This window comes from Anser brachyrhynchus (assembly GCF_964034855.1).
Source record: "Anser brachyrhynchus genome assembly, chromosome: 6".
Taxonomy (NCBI): domain Eukaryota; kingdom Metazoa; phylum Chordata; class Aves; order Anseriformes; family Anatidae; genus Anser; species Anser brachyrhynchus.
Genome location: NC_137700.1, coordinates 32,665,841 through 32,688,208, shown reverse-complemented (window position 1 = coordinate 32,688,208; position 22,368 = coordinate 32,665,841). Strand labels below are relative to the sequence as shown.

Genomic DNA, 22,368 nt, shown 5'->3' with positions numbered 1-22,368 from the left:
TAATGAAGCACCACAGCTGGGTGGCTTGGGGAAGGAACACTCATCACTGCAGAGGTTTTGTCCTTCCTCAGATGCCAGCTCACCACGCTGGGGCAGGACCTCCTCCCCCAGGGCTGCCCACACCCGCAGGTTGCTCAGATACACGCTCCATTTTTGGTGGCTGCCATTTCGCTTTCAGCTTCCCTGGTCTCTGCAAGCACACAGGCATTTGGGGGCCGCCCAGAAGCTTACAAGCCCCACACAGGACAAGCACTTCTCCATCAGTCACAGGGAAGCGTCCTGCTTCCTTCAGTGGCTTGGGCAGCTGCAGATGGAAACAGGCAAGTGGCTCTGCCTTCCCTCCGCACTCCTAGCTCAGAAACATCAGGCACAAGAGATCAAAACAGCGGTCCAAACAGCTGAATAACCTCTCCCAGACGTATTTAGGAGGAGAAAATCAGAGTAAAGAGCAAGCTCCTGCAGAAGTCAAGAAATCATTTGCCTCAGCATTTCAGCCCTAATCTGTCAACACCTCCCCTACAATGCACACAAAAGAATAAAGTTTTGGGGCTAAGCATGGTGCAAGTCAGCTCAGAGCACATCTGCTTGGCTCAGAAGCTACTCCCCATTGCTGCCTGACAGAACAGGGAAAAGCAGCCCCTGCACAGAGCTGAGCAGCTATTTTCCTTTCCCAGCACATCGCCTTCCTCAGCCGTTCCTTTCTTGAAAGGCTCGCAGCACCCAGGCTCCCCATGATGAGTCCTGTCCTACCTCGAACACCAAAAGCTCTGCAGAGGTGCCTACCTGTGAGGGGTTGAGTAAGACCCTTGAGCTGGAGGCGGCATTTGGAAGAGCTGGGCAGTGCTGTGCTAATGCACCTTGGTGCCACTTGGAGGTGGAAGGAGAACTTCCCCATGGGCTGCCCCCACCATTTACCCAAGCCCCTGGGGATTTAGGCAGACCAACAGGGGACATGGGACACGTTACCCGCCCCTCGTGCCCCTAACTGCCTTGCTCCCCGCTCTCTGACCAGTGTCCTCCTGCTCTGGGGCTCTGCAGAGCTGCGTGGGCACCAGCACTGAGCCTCCAGCTCTGCCTACAGCCCCCCTGCCCCACACCTCACACAGCCCAGCCAAGTCAACTCAGCTACCCGAGTCCAGCTCTGGAGGTCAGCCCCATCCCTGGGGGGAGGCTGGGCGTCTCCATGCAGCCTGCACAGTCTGGAGGTGAGAGCAGGGCCAGAGAGCACCCTGCTCCTCGGAGGTTTCCAGACCACAAGTGTTTGATGTAAGCTTCAAACACACCATCAGCACACCCGCCACCCTGCCTGCATTTCATCCACCTGCAGGAAGAAAAAGTCTTGGCTTAAGAGAGGCTTCCAGCAGCCTCACAAGTAACAGCTTCAGGCTCATCTCCTTCACCATCTCCCCAGCCAGACCACAAGGGCACAGGCAGCACTCCTGCTTAACGCATCTCCAGCCCCTTCTCCTCCCCACCACTCCCCCTGCCCTCTTGTTTTCCCCTCCTCCACCTCTCACCATCTCTTTTCCTCCCCTTAAAACTTTCCTTGTGGCAGCTTCAGCACAGCTGCCTGTATTCTGCCGTACAGCGCAGACAGATGAGCCTGAAAGCGAGGACTTGGGTCCTGCTGCAGAAGGGAGGACTGAAGCCGGCCTTCCCTCCCGCACAGGCTGACAGCCACGCTGCCCTCCTGAGCTGCCTCAGCACACGAGAGCAAGGAAGTTGTGTTACTGACTAAAAGCCGCTCAGTGTTTATTATTAGCACGAATGATAACTGCTGCAGGCCACGCTCATCTGCCCCCGTGTCAGATGTCAATGATGGTGCAGCATCTCCAAGCATCCCCGGGGGTGGTGGCACTCAGACACGTGGCAGCAAGCGTGGCACAAGCCCAGGGCCTGTCCCTGCTCAGTGACCCCACGTCCTCTGAGCATCACCCAGCAGGAAGGCACCCCCACAGCGGCAGCAATGTTTCTGTCCTTCAGGATAAGGACACACAGCCAATGGTGCAGGAGAGGAGCACAGCAAAAAGCTTCATCTCACCTCATACCCAAGCATTGCCTTCGGTCAGCTCCTCCTGCACCCTCAGACCCAGCCAGGCTTCAAGTCCTTCGAACCCGTGCTCTGGCTGGCAGCAAGAAGGGGCATAAAGCACCACGCACGCCGGCTGCGGAGCACAACTAGCCTCTCCATCCTGTCTTTTAAATACGTGCTGCGCATACTCTACCCATACGTCCATCACCAAAGCCATGATTAGCTTTTAAGCATTTGCCATTTGCTGCAGTTCTCCAAGATAAATCAGGCTGCAGTATCAACATCAGATCATAAGGGAAGATCGTTTTATATAGTAAAGCAGTGCTTTAAAATCGCTTATGGCTGCTGTATTAACAAAATAATAAAAAAAATCTACCCACAGTTCCAAAACAGTAATGAGTTTGCCTTTAAAAATGAATTAGATATTAAATAAAAAATATATCCCCAAAGGGGATAATTGTAAAAAAAAAAAGTAACAAAATAAAATTAGGGATGGAAGGAAACATAACCACAGTTGTGTAAGCCAGAGCAGCTTCCCTACCCTGCACATGCAGCAGTGCTGAGGAGCAGCACAGCCCTGCTGTTTGCCTTGCATTCATCACACCACTTCTGGCTGAGCTGGAAGCGGTGACATTCAGAGCAAGTGCTGCACCCCAGCCCCTGCAGGCAGAGCCCTGCCAGGGCTAACACAGCACAGTCACGGACACCTCAAAGAGCAAGCAGGGGTCCTGGCTGCTATGAAGTGCCCCAGGGGCCGCCCCATGAGGGAAGAGCCCGCCTGGGCTCCGAGCTGGGCAGCTCTCATTTGAGAGCATTTTGGGCTTACACCACCTTGTTGCACTTACTCCTCTAACTACCCAAAATGATGCTGTTTGTTTCAGGGATCAGCTTCGCTGTTAGCACCCATCCCCTAACACTGGGTTATGCATAGGGCCACTCCTGAATGAAACACGGACAGAGGACACCCTAGGAGGGGGTCGCAGCATTTGTGTATCAGTAACAAAGACAAGCGGTGTGAGAAGGCCAGCTCGCTCCTACCTGCAGAGGCCTCCAAAGAGATGAATCCCTTTCTACCCCTGCCCCACGATGGGGCCACAGATCCAGGAGGATGCTCCAGCACTCAGAGCCCAGCTGCCCACAAAGCCCCTACATGGCACCAGAGGCCTGCTGGCACAGCAAAGAAGCCTGGACACAACCACAAAGGGCTTCACGGGATGAAGGTTTCTAACTCCCACCGAAATCCTCCAAGCCACTGTGAGAGAAGCACGTTGCTATTGCAGCATTTGGAGGAAGAGTTTCTGAAGTTCCCAGGAAGCAGACTTGAGAGATTTGAGCCAAAGGAAGATGTTAAGATTATGCAAGTGTTCCTCCTGAGCCTCCCAGGAGTCCCTGGCTTTGCATCCTAAATTCTTTGCACTCCTCATTAGTCCATCTCTATCCCCTGCTCACCAAGCAAACTAAAATGTCATCGCAGTGTTGAAAGCAAGTACATATCACACAGGAAACAAGTGTGCTCCCTTTTGCTCACTCTCTGTTCCAGGAAGACTGACAGTACCTGTCCTTCTCATTTGTTATTTTAATTTCCCTGATTGACACCAGCTGCATTCGGGGATTGGTTGCTCTCCATCATTGCTTTGCACATACTCCCTCCACCTGGAAATGCACAGGGCCATAAGAAACCTCCCCTCCAAAACCACTCACAGACCTCTCCCACTTGGCACTCAAAATGGTGTGGAAGGACCTTAAATCCACCGTGGTGGCTTGTACCCAGCCCCCAGCTGGGCTTACAGCCCTGGGAGCCAAGCAGCTGCTGATCACCGCTGCCGAGCTTGGCTCTGGGAGCAGTTCCCCTGCTTGTACTTCTGGGGTCGCTGCATCTCTGGAATTTAGGTTTCTTCCCTCTCTGCCTTTGTGGATTTTGTTGAAAAGAAATATACTCTTATCAAGTCCTAATATTTGCTCAGACTCCCAGCCCTTCACGCTTTCCATGCTCCTGAATGGGGTCTTCAGTCTGTCCTCACTCTAAAAAGCTCAATAGAAGTTACAGAGGAGTCATACTCCATCCATCTCTGGAACCAGTCTTTGTGCTCATATTATTTGCCAGTGACACTCCATCACCACAATTACCGCTGTTATTTTATCTCTCTCTGCCCATGATGCTGACTAGGGAGCAGCAGACAGTGCTGGTGTTTAAGCTGAGCAAGTCACTTAAATACATTTATACCCCTGGATTGCAATGTACAGCATAAATCCAACCATCTATCATGCACTGAGTAGATGCAAATACTCACCATGCTATCAGGCAAAGCAATCACAAGAAAACAGAGTGATTTGAGCTGCAGCTGCCTGCAAGCCTTTGACAAGTGTATTAGATGAAAAGATGCAAAGAAAAAAAAAAAAGATGAGGCATCTCACCTAGATGTGGCCTTTGCTGCGCTGAATCCACAGAGAAAGCAGACACATGAAAAACTTCTTGGTAGGTTTGCAGCAATGCTTGTAAGATCTGAATCCAGGCAGAGATGGCCTGAGGCTCTGCATTCAAACCGGGTTTGATTTGTGAGCAAGTCAAAGAGGACAAGCGCCTGAGGCCAGGACGCTTGGTACAGGACCCAGCTCAGGTGCTGGCTGTGAAGCACCTCCCAGCTCTGCATCCCAAGGCAGGGAGGCCTTTCCCCTGGCTGAAGGTCCAGGAGATGGTCAAAGAATGGGAGAGGCTGGGATCCCTGTGCAGGGATCCCACAGAGCTTAAACATGTGTCTGAGTGACCCTGCCACAGGCTGGGAAGAAGTCACCTTGTGCTTCCTGAGACACACCACAGGCCCCTCTCCTGAGCAGGGTTACGGGGCCTGCGCAGAGGTGCTGGCTCCCTTCCTCGTCTGGCTTTAGAAGGTTCCAGAGCCTTAGAGGCCTCCATGGCTGGAGCCACGTGTGCTCTCTAACACCCAAAGGATCGCTCAGCCAAAGGACAGTGGGTGCACAGGTTTCCCCAGGTACCCTGAAGAGCAGATAAAGCTCAGAGTTTTGAAGGTGCACCAGGCCTGGTGGGACATTAGGAAAGTCTCCGACCCGTGACTGAACACATTGCCCTGCAGGGCTGCTCAAGTGCTTGGCAGTAGCCCGGTGGACAATGTGGTGGCAGTGGGATGCTGTGGTCCTAGACAAGAGCCATCTTCTGAGCTGGTAGTGAGGAGCAGACCATTAACCTGACAGCTCCCTTCTCCTCCAGCCCCAGGGCAAGCCCATCACTAGAGCAGGGAAGCTGCAGCCATGACCTGGAAGCCTGGCATGGCGGCACACCTCTGCCTTTCTCTGCCTCACACATGGTTCAGGAAGGAGAGGGACAAAGATATACACACTCACTTAGGGACACCATTTCAGCCCCTCAGCCACCCTTCCCCATGCTCCACTTCACAGGTAATTCAGTCACACCCCACCATGTGCTCAACAAACCTGGCCTCTTCAGAGGAGCTGGGAGAAGAGGATTGGAGAGGGGCTCCCCCCATGCCAGCAGCCCAGGCATGAGACACGGGGTGGCCATGGGGAAACGGAGCTGCCAGAGCAATGAAATAAGTGGGTAAAGAAAGCAAGGTCTCAGGTTCAAAACTTGGTCAAAGTCCAGCAGAAATCCACTAGCTGCCAGCAAAGGAAACAGGCAGGGAGATGTGCAGGGCAGCAAGTGGCTTCAGTAGCATGCTGCCAGCTTGCAATAAAGCAGATAGGGGAAAAAAAATCCCTCAGCCTGAAGTAAATTATAAGACGCATCCCCTGGGAGCACAAGGTGAAGCTCTTGATCAGACAAGTGATGCTGGCATGTAATTCCCCTTGATAGCGCCTGATCTGAATTTTAGTGCTTGTGAAGGGTGCGTGACTGACAGCTCTGAAACCGCAGGCAGCTGGAGCACAGCACCTGGCCCCGGGCACAAGCATCCCAAATCAGCTCTGCACCGTGGGGACGGGCCACAAGCCCGGGTGGGAGTGCAGAGCTCAGCCCCTGCTGTCCCCAGGCCTCATGCCAGAGGCAGGCACACAGGGGCAGCTCGTGCCTTATGGGGACGGTCACCTGCCCCCTCGGAGAGGGGCAGAAGTCAGGCATGCCACCAAAAATACAAGATCTCCTCAGGGGTTACAAGATACAGCATCTTGCCCACAGACCCTGGCATTTCAACCAGCAACCCTGGCCAAAAGGGTGGAGTGGGAGCTGTGGAGATTAGTAAGTGTTCAAACACTGCCTCACTACCACCAAAATAGCCTCTCAGACAACCATCTGCCCTTGGTGCCTGATCAGGATCCACCAGGGGGTCTGCACAGGTAGGCCAACCAGAAACCCCACCACGAGAGTCTCCAGGCTCCCATAGGACAGAAATGCCTCATTTCTGAGGACAACCCCAACATATCCATCCAGAGCATCAGGCTGCTTGTCCTATATAACTGACCAGAGGACAGCAATTGGCACGGGAATGGTTTGTTTGCCATCAAGGTTCAAGAAAAAAAAAATAAAAATCAGACTTAGATCCAGTGAGTACACATCAGATTAAAAGCAAAGGAGGAATTGCACCTGATTAGATGCAAATGGAAATACACTAAATCCTCAGCTAATGTACTCAAGCAGAGATATGTTGACTTGTGTAACTGAAGTTCACTTAATTGCTCGCTCCTTGCAGTTAATACACATGGCTCTAACATGTCCGCTGCTCTGCATACCGATTGAGACACCCATTTCTGCAACAAGAACAACAGGATCCACTCCAAAACCAAACTAAAACAGAGGTTGCTTTAAGGAATTTGGAAGATAACTTTGGCAAGAAAAACTTACTGTTGAAACTGTTCCAAATTCATGACTGGTGCAAGCACCGGGACTTAGCAAATAGCTCACAACTAAGCAAATAAAGCATCGCAGGGCTAATAAAGAAGGCTGGTCTGAGACGTTTCAGGTCTTCCTGTCTTTTTCCTCTACAGCTTCCAAATCAGCAAGGGACCTGGTAATTTCTAGAAGACTTTTGTACACTCAGTTAAAATAAAACTCCAGTGATGAGTTTTCCTAACCTGCCAGGAGGGAATACATCCGAATGATAACACAGAAATCACAAGGGATGAGGCAGCTCAAACAGAGACTCGGAAATGAGAAAGTGCATTGCCTGGCCAGCCCCAGCTACGGCTGCTCACCCTTTGTGTAAGGGGGCTGCAAGGGGGCACAGGTTTGCAGAGCGAAAAAAGCAGTTCTGAGGATGCTCACAGAGTTGCGAGCTACAACCCTTCAGGATAAATGTGGGAATTGGAAGTGTGTTTGCTCCCAGCCTGCCCTGATTGCAAGGCAGAGCAGGTCTGTTTAAACTGCTGCTTCGGGCACCTTTTCATTTATTGTGACAAAGGTGGTTTAAGCAAACATGTTTTACCCTGCAATTGGGGCCAGCTAGGAACGTGCCTGTGGTCAGTTCCTGCTGCTCAGCTGCCACAGGAGGACTTCTGGCATCATCGCTTTTGATCACACAAATGTCAGAGTGGTCCCAGAAAGTTGTGGTTTCCCATGGCAGCTGGGCACAGCACTTGGAAAAAAAATATAGATTTTTAAAGAGTTAAATAAACCATGCATTTTTCCTCCAGAAATGTTCTGTACTCAAGATAAAGCTTTGGGGTGTTTCTGAGGAGGCAAGACAGCAAATGTTGACCACTTTTTTTTTTTAAGGTGAGAAATTAGATGTAGGTTAATTGCCTACATTTCAGTGCCAACACCAAATACATCTCTCCCCTACTATTTTTGTAGTTATCACCCTGCAGCCCACAGATCTCAGTGAGGCTGAGCTATCCGAATGTTTTGCCACTACACAAACATGCCCTGTTTCTACAGGCACACTCGGAAAATTAAGAGGGAGTAACAAAAGTTGCAAACACATACTTAACTTGAAGTGCATTCAAACCCCATGTAGAGATTCTCATTTCAGATTAAAATGGCTTTAAATTACTGCTACTTAGTCTTCTGCCAAGAAAAAGCCCTGAAAAAATGGTCCTTGCTGTGAAGAAATGGGAAGTTTAAATAGTCGAGGCTGACTGAAAGCACAATTGTTGCATCCACCTCGCACCTGGGCAGATTAAAGTGCCCACCAAAAGAAAGGGAGGCTCCTGGCCACCCTGGAGGTGAGCACAGATCTGCCAAGATCCACCTTGCAGAACTGCGAGCCTTTAAAACCACTCTTTCACCTTCTTTTCTCTCTGGATGTTAGGCAAGCTGATGATCTCACAAATACCTGTATTTGTGAAATCCCATTAGCCCAGCACCTCTCTCAGCTCCCACCACCCCAACACCTCTAATCCCGTATACAGGAGATAGCCACAGGCAGCTCTCCAGCCTCAGCCACATACAGCACAGCCTGCAGATCCTGCCCTGAGCCTTCACACCCACACATGCCGTGGGCACAGCTTCACCTTTTTGGGAAGAGAAGCTCCTCAAGCAAGCCTATGGGATTGTATCGGGACAGCATTCTGCAGGCTGAACAGCAGGAGGAGCCAGGCTGATCTGCACGGGGCTGCTTAAAAAGCAGACAAGTGGGGAAGAGAAAGAGCATCAGGATCAAAGCTACTGCTTTTAGAAACGAACTAAAAATACACTCTGCTAGTGGGGATAGCACAACAGCCGAACCACCTGCTAGGGAAATAATACTCACCCGCTGAAGTGCCTAAATACAAACACACATGATTTAGAGACTCTAATTTGGATAAAGATAGTTGGGATGAGCCAGCTTCCAAGAAGCACCCGTAATGTTTCCAAAAAGAGTGGTAGCTACTGGTTTTGCTGCCCAAATTCTCCTTCTGACTCTCCTACAAACTTTACCCTCTCATAACTTTATCCAGGGGATAAGGAGTAAACCCAGGACCTACGTCTCTCTCCTCTTTCCTGCAGCTTACTTGAGGCAGGACAGCATCACTCCAACATGAAGATATGAAACAGCAGCCTGAGACGAAGGCACGATGGACTCAGACAGTTACTGCCAACCCACCTGCAGACAGGGCTCCGGGACACGCAGCCGAGCAGCTCTGTGGTGGCTCCTCAGTTGCAGCAGCCAGGAGGGCAGGCCTGTCCCCTTCCTTGCCTGGGCTCCCAGCGCCTGGAGCCCCCCTTCCTGTGCAGCCCACTCCTCTTCATCTTGCAGCAGCAGCTCTTGCTTCTAGAGTACTTAGAAGATAGCACTAAAGCTGTTTTTCTGTCCTGCTGCTGGGTGCACCAGGAGAGCAGCAGGGCTGGGCTCGTTAAATGGAGCCCCTGGGTCCTGGTGAGGCTGGTCAGGGCCATTAAGGCCAATTAGTGCCCCAGGGCCCGGCACCTGCTGCTCCACTCACGGCAAACCCTCCGCCCTGCCGTGTTGGTAAAAGCTCCTGCCTGCAGGTGCCAAGTCCTTACCTTCTCCCAGCCTGCCCTAGATCTGGAGTTTGTGGCTCTCAACGCAATGGCGCTGAGCTGTGACCTGTTTTTCACCACTGTTCACTCAGGGGCTTCCCAGATTTATTGCAGCAGGACGTGTTAGTGGGTGTGTAGCGTGTGCTCACGCTGCTCTCAGTCCACAACGTGAGGGTAAAGGAAGGCTTCGTGCGCTGTCAGACCTAACAGGTGATCCCAGAAGGGTTATGAGAGCCTTTGAATGGATGGGTCAGTGCACAGCGTATTGTTTTTGTTGTGCTTAAACAATATGCTGAAAACAGACCTGCTAGACAAGATCAGCACTTAAGTAACATGGGAAGTTACTTAAAATATTGTCTACGTATTGCAAGAGCTCTGCAAATGAATACATAACTTTGCTTACTGAAAAAGGTGCCAGGATAGATTTACTGTGTAAGCTACTACAGCTTCAATCCAAACCAATTAAAGTCAAGAAAGATTTCTTTCAACTTAACTGCTACGGATCATAGCCGTTTGTCTTCATCTTTTCACATATCTTTGCAGGAACATGAAGTTAAAGATATCCTTGCTACTTCTAGGCTTACATCTTGCATAGATGGGAATTCAATTAATATCATTCTGCAACACAACTTGGAGAAGCACTTCAGAGCTGCTGCTCACAATGCAGAAGTGACTGAACAAATGATACTCTCATTAACACTCTGCCTTTCCCTGCTGTGCAAGCCACATCCTTGAACACTAAAAGCACCACCGCATCAGCTGGATTCACAGGCATCCAAGGAGATTTTTCAGGCTCCTGACTTTTATAGACCAGGGGGGTGGATTTGGTGTGCTTTAATCCCTTCTATTACATGAACTCAGAAATATTTTTGACTCTCTGGCACTATAAATCAAGCTGGCTGCAGTTATTCTATTCCTGATTATGTTGAAAGTTACTGGCATTAATTTGATGTCTTTATGTTCTTGCCTTTTTTTCCCCAAACTAACATGTGAATTTAGTTTTCCTGTAGTAAGTAAACAATGCAATAAAAGTGGAGATAGTAGCCAATGCATTCAAATCTGGATGCCTGAAACTGTGGATGTACACAAGAAAAGCTCCCCTACTTTGCAGGTGATATTTCCTGCACTCACTTCTTAGCTCTCGAGGCAGGAAGAACACATTACGTAAGAAAAGTACATTTCTTTTCAATCCTCTTTGGTTGTTTTTTGCTTTTGTTTTTGTTTGTTTGTTTTTAATCTAGAAGATTAAGCACTTTTTCTTATGAAAAATTATTAGTGTTAATTCTTACAAATTAACTTAAATCTATACGTTAATATATCTATATCTTATAAGTTAATTCACCTTTGCAAGTCAGTAGACAAACACTATTCCTCCCGTTTTAGAGACTGGACAACTCAGATCAAGACCCAGTTGGGGATGGAGTGTCTGTCTTATTGTAAAAACAGATCAACCAATGCAACACAAGTTACTATTAAATACATCTAAAGATGGAAAATAACCTGTTTTATTAGTGTACTCACAAAAATTAGTGAACGTATTCCATCTGCTTGGCTCCCCTTCCTTTGTTCTGACCACTGTTAACCACCGTGACAGCTCGTCTTCTAAAACCTGACACCAAACAGAGGGAAAGATGTGCACAGCTGTGAGGTACCTCTGGATAAGTTAGGAGTATGCTGCACGTCTCAGTGTGACAAATCGGTTGCCTCTCTTCAGTGTGATGGTGTTCTCAGAGGGTAACTGTCTCTCTCTTATTCACGTGAATTAATTAATGTGAATTTACTGATTTATTTCAGTACAAATTACTCCCCAGTATCAGTAAGCATAGTGGAGTCCAGCTCCAGGCTGAATACCCAGGACCTTAACAAATACTGACTTTTAAAAGCTTCAGTAAAACCTCCTTGGGATCCCATCAAACTCAAGCACCCACGTCAGTTATTCTCAATTATCCTAACTTTATAGTTAGGACATGTCAGGTACACAAAAGACACGATTCAGACAGCATGACTGCCCTAAAATGATAACTTTAGAATAATGCACTTGACAGGGAAAAAGCAATAATAGTTATTTTGGGAACAAAAGAAAAATACAATGGATCTGATGACTAAGTGTTCTGGTCCCCTGTGTAAAAGGCAAGTAGATCCCTGTCGTATTTAACTTGATTCCTTTGAATTAAACACTTCCATTAAAAGTTTCCCACAGTAGCTTTAATATTTAATTATGTATTCCACCAAAGGAAAGAACAAAATCTTTGCAAAGGGTTTTTTGTGCATGTGAAATATTTATCAGCATATCTCTTTGGACAAGTATTTTTATCCCCCAGGCTGAGAAAGAGCTTCCATGTACAAACCAGTTTCAAAACATTTTATTTTACAGCTTGAAAGTTTTCTATACTTCAGCACCTCATGCCGTGACTTTGTTATTTCACTTGTTAATGAATGGTAATTAAATCTCTTTTGGCTGAAAAGGTTGGAGGGCTCCTGCTGTATTACAAAAACAATTTCTGAAAGTTACAAAAATGCCCAAGTGTCTAGAAATTAAAGAGTAAAGTTTGCCATGTTTTGAGTCCAAGTTTAACTCACTAGGAAGGATTTATGTGGGAGAACAGCATGTCCCAGTCAGTGTGCATAGTCTCCCCAGCCGAACAGACATAATTATGTCACTGCGTCTATCAGAGTAAACAGAATCTCAGTCTTAATAATGCACATTGCAGCCACAAGCTTCCTTGATCTTACAAACAACTGTAGCAAACACTGAATAAACCAAATTATATACTACCTGCACAAAGAACTGCTACATGTGTACATCTAAGTAAAGTTGTTAATTTTGCATTTGCTCAGTAGGGCTTGGAACATCAGCTTATTAATTTTTCCTTTCTGTTTTCTCATTTCTTTCAGGTGCTTTGACTCAGAGGATAAATGAAGTGACTGCTTACAACAGAGGTAGATAAAGGGGAAACAGCTCTACATATTAAGGCATTTTGTGGTGTTACTGTGCTTAATAAAGAGATACAGTGTTGAAAAAAAAAATCAGCATGGTCTCTGCTATTCACTTCCACCAGTAGAGATTCTGATGGCACCACATATGGCATATTTGGTCCACCGTTTCTAAACCAAAAGTAGGTTAATTATAGCATAAAATGCCTTCTTCTGAAAGCAATAAAGTGATTTCAGAATGAAAGTTGATTCTGAATTTCTTTCTCAATTCTAGTTTGTCAAACAGCCCGGCACAGAGTTTAGCAAGAAACCGGGGAAGGGAATGGGGTAAGTCCATTGCTAAGCTGTGACTCGGGGAAGGGGTCTGCTGAGAGCAAAGCCCCCTCCAGTGAAGCGAGGAACATCAGGTTTGCGGCGTGGAAACTCAGATTCCATTTCAGCCAAGGATCGCTCCTTCTCCCTTGAAATAGAAACAAAGAAAAAGAGAATACATTTCTCATTCTGCTGCCCACTGATGTTTACAAACGAAGGAAATCTGTGTCCTCCAAAGTTTCTTTGATGCAATCGTGTATCAAGAGATCATTAAAAATTTCTTGATTAAAGCCTGTTAGGCTAAACCAACATGACTAGATGTCTGTTTGGATCTAATTACAAGACTACTGATGATTTTTGGAATTATTTAAAATCAGAAATAAATGAGCTTAGTGCCACTCCCCAGAATGGTCAGAGCACCTCATTAGAGCAAGTTTGTACATGAGCTCCATGACTTCAGATTTCTAATCATCGACCTGTTCTAGCAAGTATACAATTGTTTTCAAACAAACAGCTGCATTCATCAAAGACTTAACGTGGAGATACTTTTTCTTTGTTAAATTTTAATGAATAAATAGTGTTATCTGTCTTTCTGTTTTAACAAAGTTCTAGTGATAATTACCCTGCCTGTGACATTTGCAGAAAAATTAACACTATGCTGTGGGCGCCCCGATGGCCCCAGGAAGTTGCTCTTTCGGAGCATCCAGGAAGGCTTGAATTTGTTGGCCTTAAGAGGAGGGAACAAGGGTTAGCTGGTTCTTCTCTAATGAGGTTTGCGAGGTAAGCACAGCAGAACAAATACGAAGGACAGTATTTCAAGCTCACTGTGATACACCTGGAGGTTTCAGAAACAGGTCCAAAGATATTTAGAATTAACAGAGTGGAGCTTTGTGATGTAGTAGTTTATCACAACAGTAGACGTCTCAAGGCTTTACAAAGAAGGCCAGTACCATTACTTTTATTTTACAGTCACCGAGACTGAGACAAAAATGTGAGTGCAACCAGGCTTTTACAAAGTCTGTCCTTGTCACATTAGCACCCTTACTCAGTCCCCAGTGAGGGAGAAAAAAACACCCCCTGCAATTAATACTTTTCTCTGTCTCTAAAAATTACTGTCTGTGCAGGGAGAGGAGGAAGTTCAGAGAAACCCTGTAGGAGGACTAGTTATACCTCTTTTTCCAAATTTAACTCATATGGAGGTGGGAGAATAGGCAAAAGATGGCTCAGATGAACATAGCCATGAAAACCATTTGTACGTGTTTTTAATTATATCGCTACAGCACTAATGGGCATGCCAGCTGACAGCACTGCGAGCTAACATGCTACATTTAGATGGCTCATCCTATCTCACTATTGAACTTCCAGCTTTGGTGAGAGAAAATGATCCAGAGTCCAGGCTCATTCTGACTTCATTGCTCCCATGGAGACACCCAACAGATGTGCTCATCAGCATGGAAAATTCTGTTCAGCAGAACACTGTGATATATTATGTAGAATTAACGTGCAAGTAGCCATGTGAAAAAGCTCCCAGCTACTACTGACATTCTTCAGAGCAGTTATTTACATAGGTAGGATTTCAGGATGAGGTCTCTGGTGTGGCTTTAAGCTTCATCTTTTCTCACCAATCCTTACAAAGATCAAACTGGAACCCTAGTGCTAGAAGCAATTAGAAAAATTAACGAAGCAGAAAGGGTACAAGAAGCAGAAGGAGAAAATGGAAAGGGTGAGGAAAAGAAAGCCTAAGACATCTAGAAAAGATAACAGTTGAAATCCAGAAGAAGAAAAAGATTTCAAATTTACAACCAAAGTCTGAAACAATGGTTTTTCAGCTTGAACACAGAACAAAGCTAAATTCCTATTGTCACTCATTATATTCCTTTAGCATCCCATGGAAAGCTGCATTAATTCAATATCAAGACTTTAAATCAAAAACCAGAACTGTCTTGTGCAAATCAATAAAAGCTTTAGATGATACCTTTGTATGAGGTTATCTGAGAGTATTAATTCTCTTTCATACCAGTGTAGTCAATAATTCTGCTAATGCTATTGTCCCGACAGGATCCTCTTTTTATTAGCAAAAGCAGACACATTTATTTCAGACATGATGTTAACATTAGCCAGCGTGATGGAGATCAAGTCAGTGGTTTTGTCTCAGCTGGGATTCAGAGCAACCTGAGATTGTAAGAATCAACTGCCCCTGACTCTTTGACTAGCATCTACACACTCAGCTGTGCCTGTACAGCTCAGTCTGAGGCAGGAATGATGCGGAATGGCTGCATGTCAGGGGCAAAGGACTCCTTGGGGAAAGGTCTGGCTGCAGAACAAGCTCTCTCTATTGCAGAAAGCAAAAGACATGTCATGCACAATTGGCAGTTTGGCGAAGGAAGGCAGCGCAACAAGGTTGTTTCCTCTGTACTGCTGTCGGGCAATGCAAAGAGGAGTCTCGAGATGACAGAACCACGGCTGATATGCCCATTTATGCCTTGGGGTGCACACTGTCTTTCAAAGCAGGTTGTGGCCCAACAGTTTTCTTCTGGGGAACAAAACAATGAGGGCAGAGGAGAGCACAGACCCAGCACCTAGCGACCTCTCAGCTGCCACAGGCACAAGAGAAGTGCGAGTCAGGCCTGGCAGCACAGCGCTGGTAGCTTCTGAGCCTCGGGTGGGAGCAGTGAGATGCAGCTGTCCTGCAGAAGCACCACCAACAGCATGTGAATGTACTTCCTAAACACAGATGTTAGAGAGACACCGTGCTCATAGGACTACAGCCACGTCCACAGGAGAAACAACCTGACAAACTGCACTAACAGCAGATATTGCTATCCTGAACCTATAAACGCTGTAATGAGTATGGCATTAATGGACCTACATCACAACTTTCCATTCACTGTGTACAATTAACAGGCCGAGGTTCAGTCACCACCACCTCGCACAATGTTTTTGTTTTCCTTAGAACTGTTATGTCCCTAACAAGTTGTTTTTTCAATCATTATGACAGGAATTAATTCCAGGTACGATGTAACAACAAAACATGGGTGAATTTCTTCTCATCTGGCAAACAGAAAGAATCATGATGTCAGGGTCCAAAATGGAAACATTAAAACTATTGTGAAGAGGATACTTAGCTGCTGGAAATGGATTATCAGGCATTATGGTAGCCTCACATATTGATCCTAAAGCTCCAGGAAGGCCATTAGCACTGCACAATTGTTGCTAATTCCAAACATGAAGGTAACATTATGCAATTTGCAGGGGGATAAAAGTCACTGTTTATCACTGGCTATTTCGCTAATTCAGTCATTGAAACTGTTTGCTGCCTGAAATATGATTAAGAAAGAAATAGATACTGTCAGCTTTGAATATATTCAGCAACACAGAGAATTGTTGGCTTTGGTGTGCTAGGAAGGAACAGGATGGGGAAATAAAGGGATGGAAAGACAAAAGGCATACACAGAAAAACTTGGTAACATCATGTCATCTGATTGCAGAAATCTAAGAAACTTCTTTTTAAGAGGAAAAGTCCCATAACTCCATTTTCATAAGTGACTAATAGTTTTCGTGTCCCAGGCTGGAGATTCATTATCAGAATAGCCTCATCTCCCAGCCTCTGCAAATTAGGTCACTTTAGTAGGCCACAAAATGGGCGACTAAGATCCTAGTCATTTTCTTTTAATCAAGAGGAGCAGCTGAATGCTCAGTTGCAGACTGATACTGGCAGGGAGGTACCATCAAGCTGCTACTGGTTAAGAAGAGAGAACTACCTACGAGAAAGTTCTTAGGCTCTCCCCTCAAAAGGGTAAGACATCTGATAAACCCAGACTCTGATCATTGCTCACTCTCCTCCATCTGCATGTAGGAAGGAAATAAAGTGGATGGGGAATGCTCTTCTCTACAACCGTTGGCAATGATATCTGCTGCCAGAAGGAGATAGTCATCAGGCACAACTGCCACATTTTGGAAACAACAATGACATTGTTTTTACACCAGGATTATTTAATTGCCACCTGAAGAAAGGTTGTCCTCCATATAAGACGCTGTTTCATTTAATTTGTAACTCATAAAGCACATTGAGGTCCTCATAATGTTTGAGGGTGTCTCATTAGATGCGAGAGACCAGATAGCAATCTGTGTCTTCTGGGCACCTCCTCGTTGGCATGAATAATTTAACCGGACTGGAGAACACATCAGCAGTATCACTGCTGGATGTTCTTTACCTGGCCTCAGATCATGGTAAATCTAGACCAGACTGAAGTAATATGAAGGAAAACATCAGGAAAGTTAGGCAACAAAACTATACATCACCTCAGTCAAATTTGGATGTGTTCTGATCAAAAGGGTAAAACGTTTTTTTTTTAAAAAAAAGTAGGTTTATGCAGAAAGTTGTATAGACAAAACTGTTATTCTCCCATACTTGGCCTGTTGTTCCTTGCGTTTCTGAGCCAGATATTTCTTTTTCACGTTCAGAAGCTCGTTGGCAAGCCTTTCAATTTCATATTTGTATTCTTGGCTCTGTGACTCATACATATTCAATTCTGAGGACAAAACCTAACAAACAAAAGACAAAAAAAGCAGAAAAAGGAGATGTCAGTTTTACTTAAACATAAATTAGTGCTTTTATACGCACTTTTGTCTTTCACATTTGACCATGTAGGACATCACCATTTTCTACCACATTTCCATTTTCCATCGTGTTTCACTCAAACACCTCTGTGCACCTAAGGCTATTACAAAATTAAGGCTATGCAATTTAACTACAATAAAACATGTAAAATATGCCCCAGGCATTATGGGAATTATATTAATACATACATTAGCTCTTAATGTTCTGGGACACAGATCTAGGTGAAAACCCAAAATGAAGAGCTTAAAAAAATATACTAATATAGGAGTTTATCTAGTTTTTAGATCTAGATTTTAATCTATCTTTATTCATAGGGATCCACTTTGTTACATGAAGTAATTAAATCCACAAGAGCAAAGTAGCACCAGGCAGTGCAAATATGAATAAAATGCTGCTTCAATTTGAATCAGTAAACTTTAAAGAAAGTAGGAGTACACATAGTATGTTTTCCTTCTTTAAGATGGAGAAACACTTGACCTGGCACCACAAAATGACAAGCACACCAGTACACTACAGCGTACTATGCCTGAAATAAACAGTAGCAATTGAATGCATTATGGACAACCGGTAACCGTATGGAAAACTTCAAATCACATTCAGTTTAGCTAAACTTTGGCTTCTATTTTACATCTTCTACATTGTTTTTCTTCTCCATGGAAAGCTAAGATTTGCATAACAGCCTCTTTGTTTCCTCAGGGCCCATCTGCTCCTGCATTTTTTTCCTCGTGGTTAGTATAGACATGATTATGATGCAGTGAACAGGAGATGATGACTGCAACAGAGAAAGGAGCTGTAGAAGCAGATGAACTCCTGGGGAGACTGATCATTCATGCAGGCAAGAACAAGGGAAGATCAACTCGTGCTATCAAAGAATCACTTTTTAATATCATGCTTTCAAAGTTTTCCTCAAGATTCCTTCTGAATCAGGAAATTTTCACTTTTAGTGGCAAGGGGTTAGGACAGATTACTTTGGCCATCGCTATAAAGTTTGCAAGTCTGATATATATGTATGAATTCCAAGAGAAATAACAATAATTTAAGACTGGATTCTCAATATATTCCCACTATCTTGTTAAAAAGAAAATGAAATGGTTTTGCTTATTAAAGATTTCAACAGTTTAAGAAAAGGGATGGAGAATAGCTTAATGGAAAACTGACAGTGTCACAGAATGTCTGCACACAAGAAGCATTTACAGCACTGTGCTGTGCACACATTCTAATAAGACTTTTCTTCTGTTATAATAAAATAAACAAATGTAATGTGGCAAAAAGATATTCTACGGCTATTGCTTTTCCCTTAGGGAGATGCAGAATTAGCTTTCTTTTCCTAATCTAATATACAAAGGCATGCACATTGATCATTGAAAATCTTCCTGAAGCCTAGGTCTCCAGAATCACTAGTGAAGTTGTTCTGCAAGCCTGGCAGCCCCTCAGCCAGAGAAAGAGGACATCTCTTACTTTCAGCTGTTTAGTCTTCTCTCGAAGAGTATGGCGGTAGAGCTGCAACTGTTCTGCGGCTTCAGGTCCAGGCTGACGGGCCAAGACATGCTTCAGTTCCACATACAGTTTTTCCTTTTCCTACAAAAAGACAGTTGTATAAGAACTTTCCCTTCTACTATAGCAGCAGCACAACCTGCAATGAAATCAACCTCACTGAAAAATGCAACTAAATCAAGAAGATATTTGCAGAAACAAATCTGCCTGTGTGTCAGTCTTTCCTTGCTAGCCATAAGGTATTTAAAGTTGTTGTGATAGCAGTGGGAGAGCTCATTAAGAGAAACATCCAGCTAGTTCAAACAACGAATGAAATACTCTTAAACACTGTCATCAGTGAGCACGCTTTACCACAGAGAACATAAAACAGGCCCTGGAAAAGTATCCAGGGGTGGGGAATTAATTACTAGTAACTGTGCTTATTCCAATTTTTCTTCTGATGAGCCACATTGCCTTACATTAAGGATCATAGCTTCATCCAACAGGAAGTGTTTAGCTATAAAAATGTCAAGCAAGGATGGTACAAAAGAAATAACTTCTTCTAGACAAAATCCTGCAAAGCACATATACATACACACAATACATATATATATATATACACATATATTCATATATATATATAAACCTTAACTGAGGGGACCCTGGGATAGGGAAGGAAAAGATGAATAGGAATAACTATGACTACCACAACTACCACCGAGTAATTTTTCTTTGTCTTGTGTCTTCTTCATGTTGGATGAGAAAACTTGTTGGAATGGGATATAACCGTGCCTGAATGGAAACCACACCGTGGACACACTTGCAGCTTTCAGTACTGAAAGGCTGCTTTGAACTGGGTTTTGAGGCTGTACTTTTTTCCAGACTGAGGAATAAAGCACTGAAAAAGCCACCCACGTAGCTTTGCAGATTTCAATATTTTTAGTATCTACCGTGTCAGACTAAGATTGTTATTATTTAACATTATTTAGCAAGATCCAATCATTGTCTGGTACCTGGAGAGCTGAAGTGAAAAGGAGGGGTATTTGACTGGAAGTTGGTCTAGCAGACAAAAGATTTAACAGAAGACGACAAAAATGCCATGTTGGAGGTAGGCTATGTGGTTATTTATGCTGGCTTTGACAAAACCCCTTTTTGCTGGCATTTTGTAAGTACCGACTGCAACTATTACCACAGATTTCTTCTGTCAGTGTGGGGAATTAAGCCATATCATCACATAGAATTGCTACATTTGACTTTGCTCAGTGAACATGTAAAATTCTGGGTATCCAGCGTTCAGGAGCATAAAGTGTCCGGAGTTTTCAGACCTTTGCACCTTCTGAAAACCATGCACTAACGGACCTAAAAATGGAAGCACTTCAAATCAAAATTTACTTTTGCAAACGTTGCCCTTCAATTCTGCATGTGACTGAGGAAGAGCTCCTTATAAATGAAGTTGTTCACAGCTCATCTCTGGAAAAATCAAAACCTCCTAAGACTCAGACTGGAGTTTGCACAGTGGCAAAAATTAAATTGGGAATTCACTCTCAGTGGAGAGTTATTGTGTCACTGCAAGTGGCTGCCACTACTACCTCTTCTTCCTCTGGATGCAAGATTTTACTGCAAGTTAAAAGCAGCAGCAAAAGAAAAATCTGCCTTGTCAAATCTGGCCAGTCGGTATTAACATTCCACCCCTGAATGTATCACAGATTTGTATTTTGGAACAGTGTAACGGTAATTTGGATAAATATGGAGCAGTTGATGGATTGAAGGTCTTATGTGCAATTGTTTTCCAATTTATTTCTCTCCTAACCCTCTGCAAGGGCCAACCAAGCTCTTCAAACATTGTGCAATGGTGTGTATAATAACCCCATTTAGAGACAAAGTGTGCAATTCTATTATAAGGAGAATCTATCTTATGCAACAGAGACTCGTTAGCTTTCCGATGTATATTGTCTCCATAATCCAGCAGAGGCAGAACCAGCTGTCTCATAACGCATATCCTGTCCTTCCTTGCTAAGAACTGTCCATCTCTTTTACATCTAGTCAATTAATTTGCTACCGTGTCAGAAGCACCATATGTCAGCCAAACATTGAAAGAAAATCCTGGGTGCTTCCTTTCCTCATCAGCAAAAGTTTGTATGCACAGGTTGGCATTTCTATACTTTGTCATTTTATCCCAGGATGCAGACAAAAATCAATTAATTCAAATTAATTTTAAAATGGTAACCACCAGAGTATATCAGCGTACAAAGTATCAGTTACAAAGTATGTGTGATACTACCACCCAAATGTATTCCTCAAAGCAGGTACTTTTATCTCCACATGTAAGAAAGCAGAATGCCCACAGAAAAGAAAAAGCACAAAGTAATTTAAAATTTTGGCTTCAATAATATTCTAGCTATATTGGAAAGACAGACAATCTGTGCATTTTGTGTTACATGCAGATAGCTTAAAAATACCCAAATATCAGGTATAGCATAGGATATGTAGAAAGACCTGCAGGGTTGTCCAGTGTAAGTGGGATGTATTCAAAACAGCTTTCAGTTATAGTGTGTGAATTAATACCCCCAGAAGATATCAGTTATAGTGTGTGAATTAATACCCCCAGAAGATAGACCTATGTTGCCTTTTGGAAACAAAAAAAAATGCGTGTGTGTTCCTTAAAGTCTCAGAGAGAGCCCAATGGTTCTCTCCAAGAAAACCTTAAGTCAGCAGTGAAGATGAGTGGGGTGGCAGTAATGCAGTAATTCAAAAACAAGACCACATTTTGTCCAAAGTAGAAGTCAGTAACCTCCATTTATTTCTGTTGGTGGCTGTGCAAATGAAGCTGGAGCAAAAGCTACCTGAAATCCTGCACTCATTATGCAGAAATAAATCAATCCATTACAGTCTGTGTAAGATACACTTCTTTGGATTGTCCCAGACTGCCTCCCCTCACGTTCCCCTCCGTCCTCACGCCAGGCTGCACCAACAACATACGTCATGCCAGGGTTACGTGTCCTTGAGATGAAAAGTACTTAAGGTGACAAACACACTTTGAGGTGAAGGAAGATCCACCAGATCTTTCCGTAACCCCAGATTCGTGCTTTTCATCCTTCACTGGAAAGAGCAAGGTACATTTTGTTAAATGAGATTTAGGCCAGCACCAAAGCTCTTTATGTGATCCTGCCTATGGCAAAATTCCCATTGAATTCAGCAGGTGCTTGGCTGTTGGACTGAGCCCTTAATTTCAACCAGCTTCACTGGTTTATGACACAAACAACACCAAGCCTATGGTGGAGAGATGAGGGCACATTCATTTTGTGTACGAAGGGCACACCGGGAGTCTCAGATTAAGGGTTACAGTCAAATTTCAGGCATTCCAAAGAGAATTTCAGCACCTCTGTGAATACCTGCTGAATAAGCTGTGTAAATAAAACTCCACATTATTTTTAGAACAGCCTTTTCTGTCTCAGATTTGTTTTCCAGGGGAGCTCTGAGGAGCCCCCAGATCTGCCTTTAGGCTAGGCCATGACAATATGTTTCTGCATCTCTAAGTCTCCAATACAGGAATTCTTGGGGGGGAGGCAGAGCTGCTGCTTTCCCCTAAATTTAACTAGTTGCTGT

At 44.7% G+C, this 22,368-nt stretch overlaps 1 protein-coding gene across 4 annotated transcripts in view; it reads right to left on the bottom strand.

Annotated features, from left to right (window-relative positions):
- The window catches only part of CFAP58 (cilia and flagella associated protein 58), a 116,981-nt gene that overhangs the window by 47,082 nt on the left and 47,531 nt on the right, over positions 1-22,368 (bottom strand). For 2 of the 4 annotated variants that reach the window (XR_013952887.1, XR_013952888.1), the window contains exons 16-19: positions 18,748-18,867; positions 17,080-17,213; positions 10,940-11,031; positions 9,025-10,852 (exon numbers count right to left, since the gene is read on the bottom strand). Coding sequence is in view for 1 of the 4 variants with exons in the window: in XM_080597798.1 (XP_080453924.1) it covers positions 12,696-12,816; positions 17,080-17,213; positions 18,748-18,867 (375 nt within the window). In the remaining 3 variants the exon portion in view is untranslated. Of the gene's footprint in view, positions 1-9,024; positions 10,853-10,939; positions 11,032-11,068; positions 12,817-17,079; positions 17,214-18,747; positions 18,868-22,368 lie in introns of those variants that run through there. The other 2 variants (XR_013952889.1, XM_080597798.1) reach the window with 2 other exon arrangements.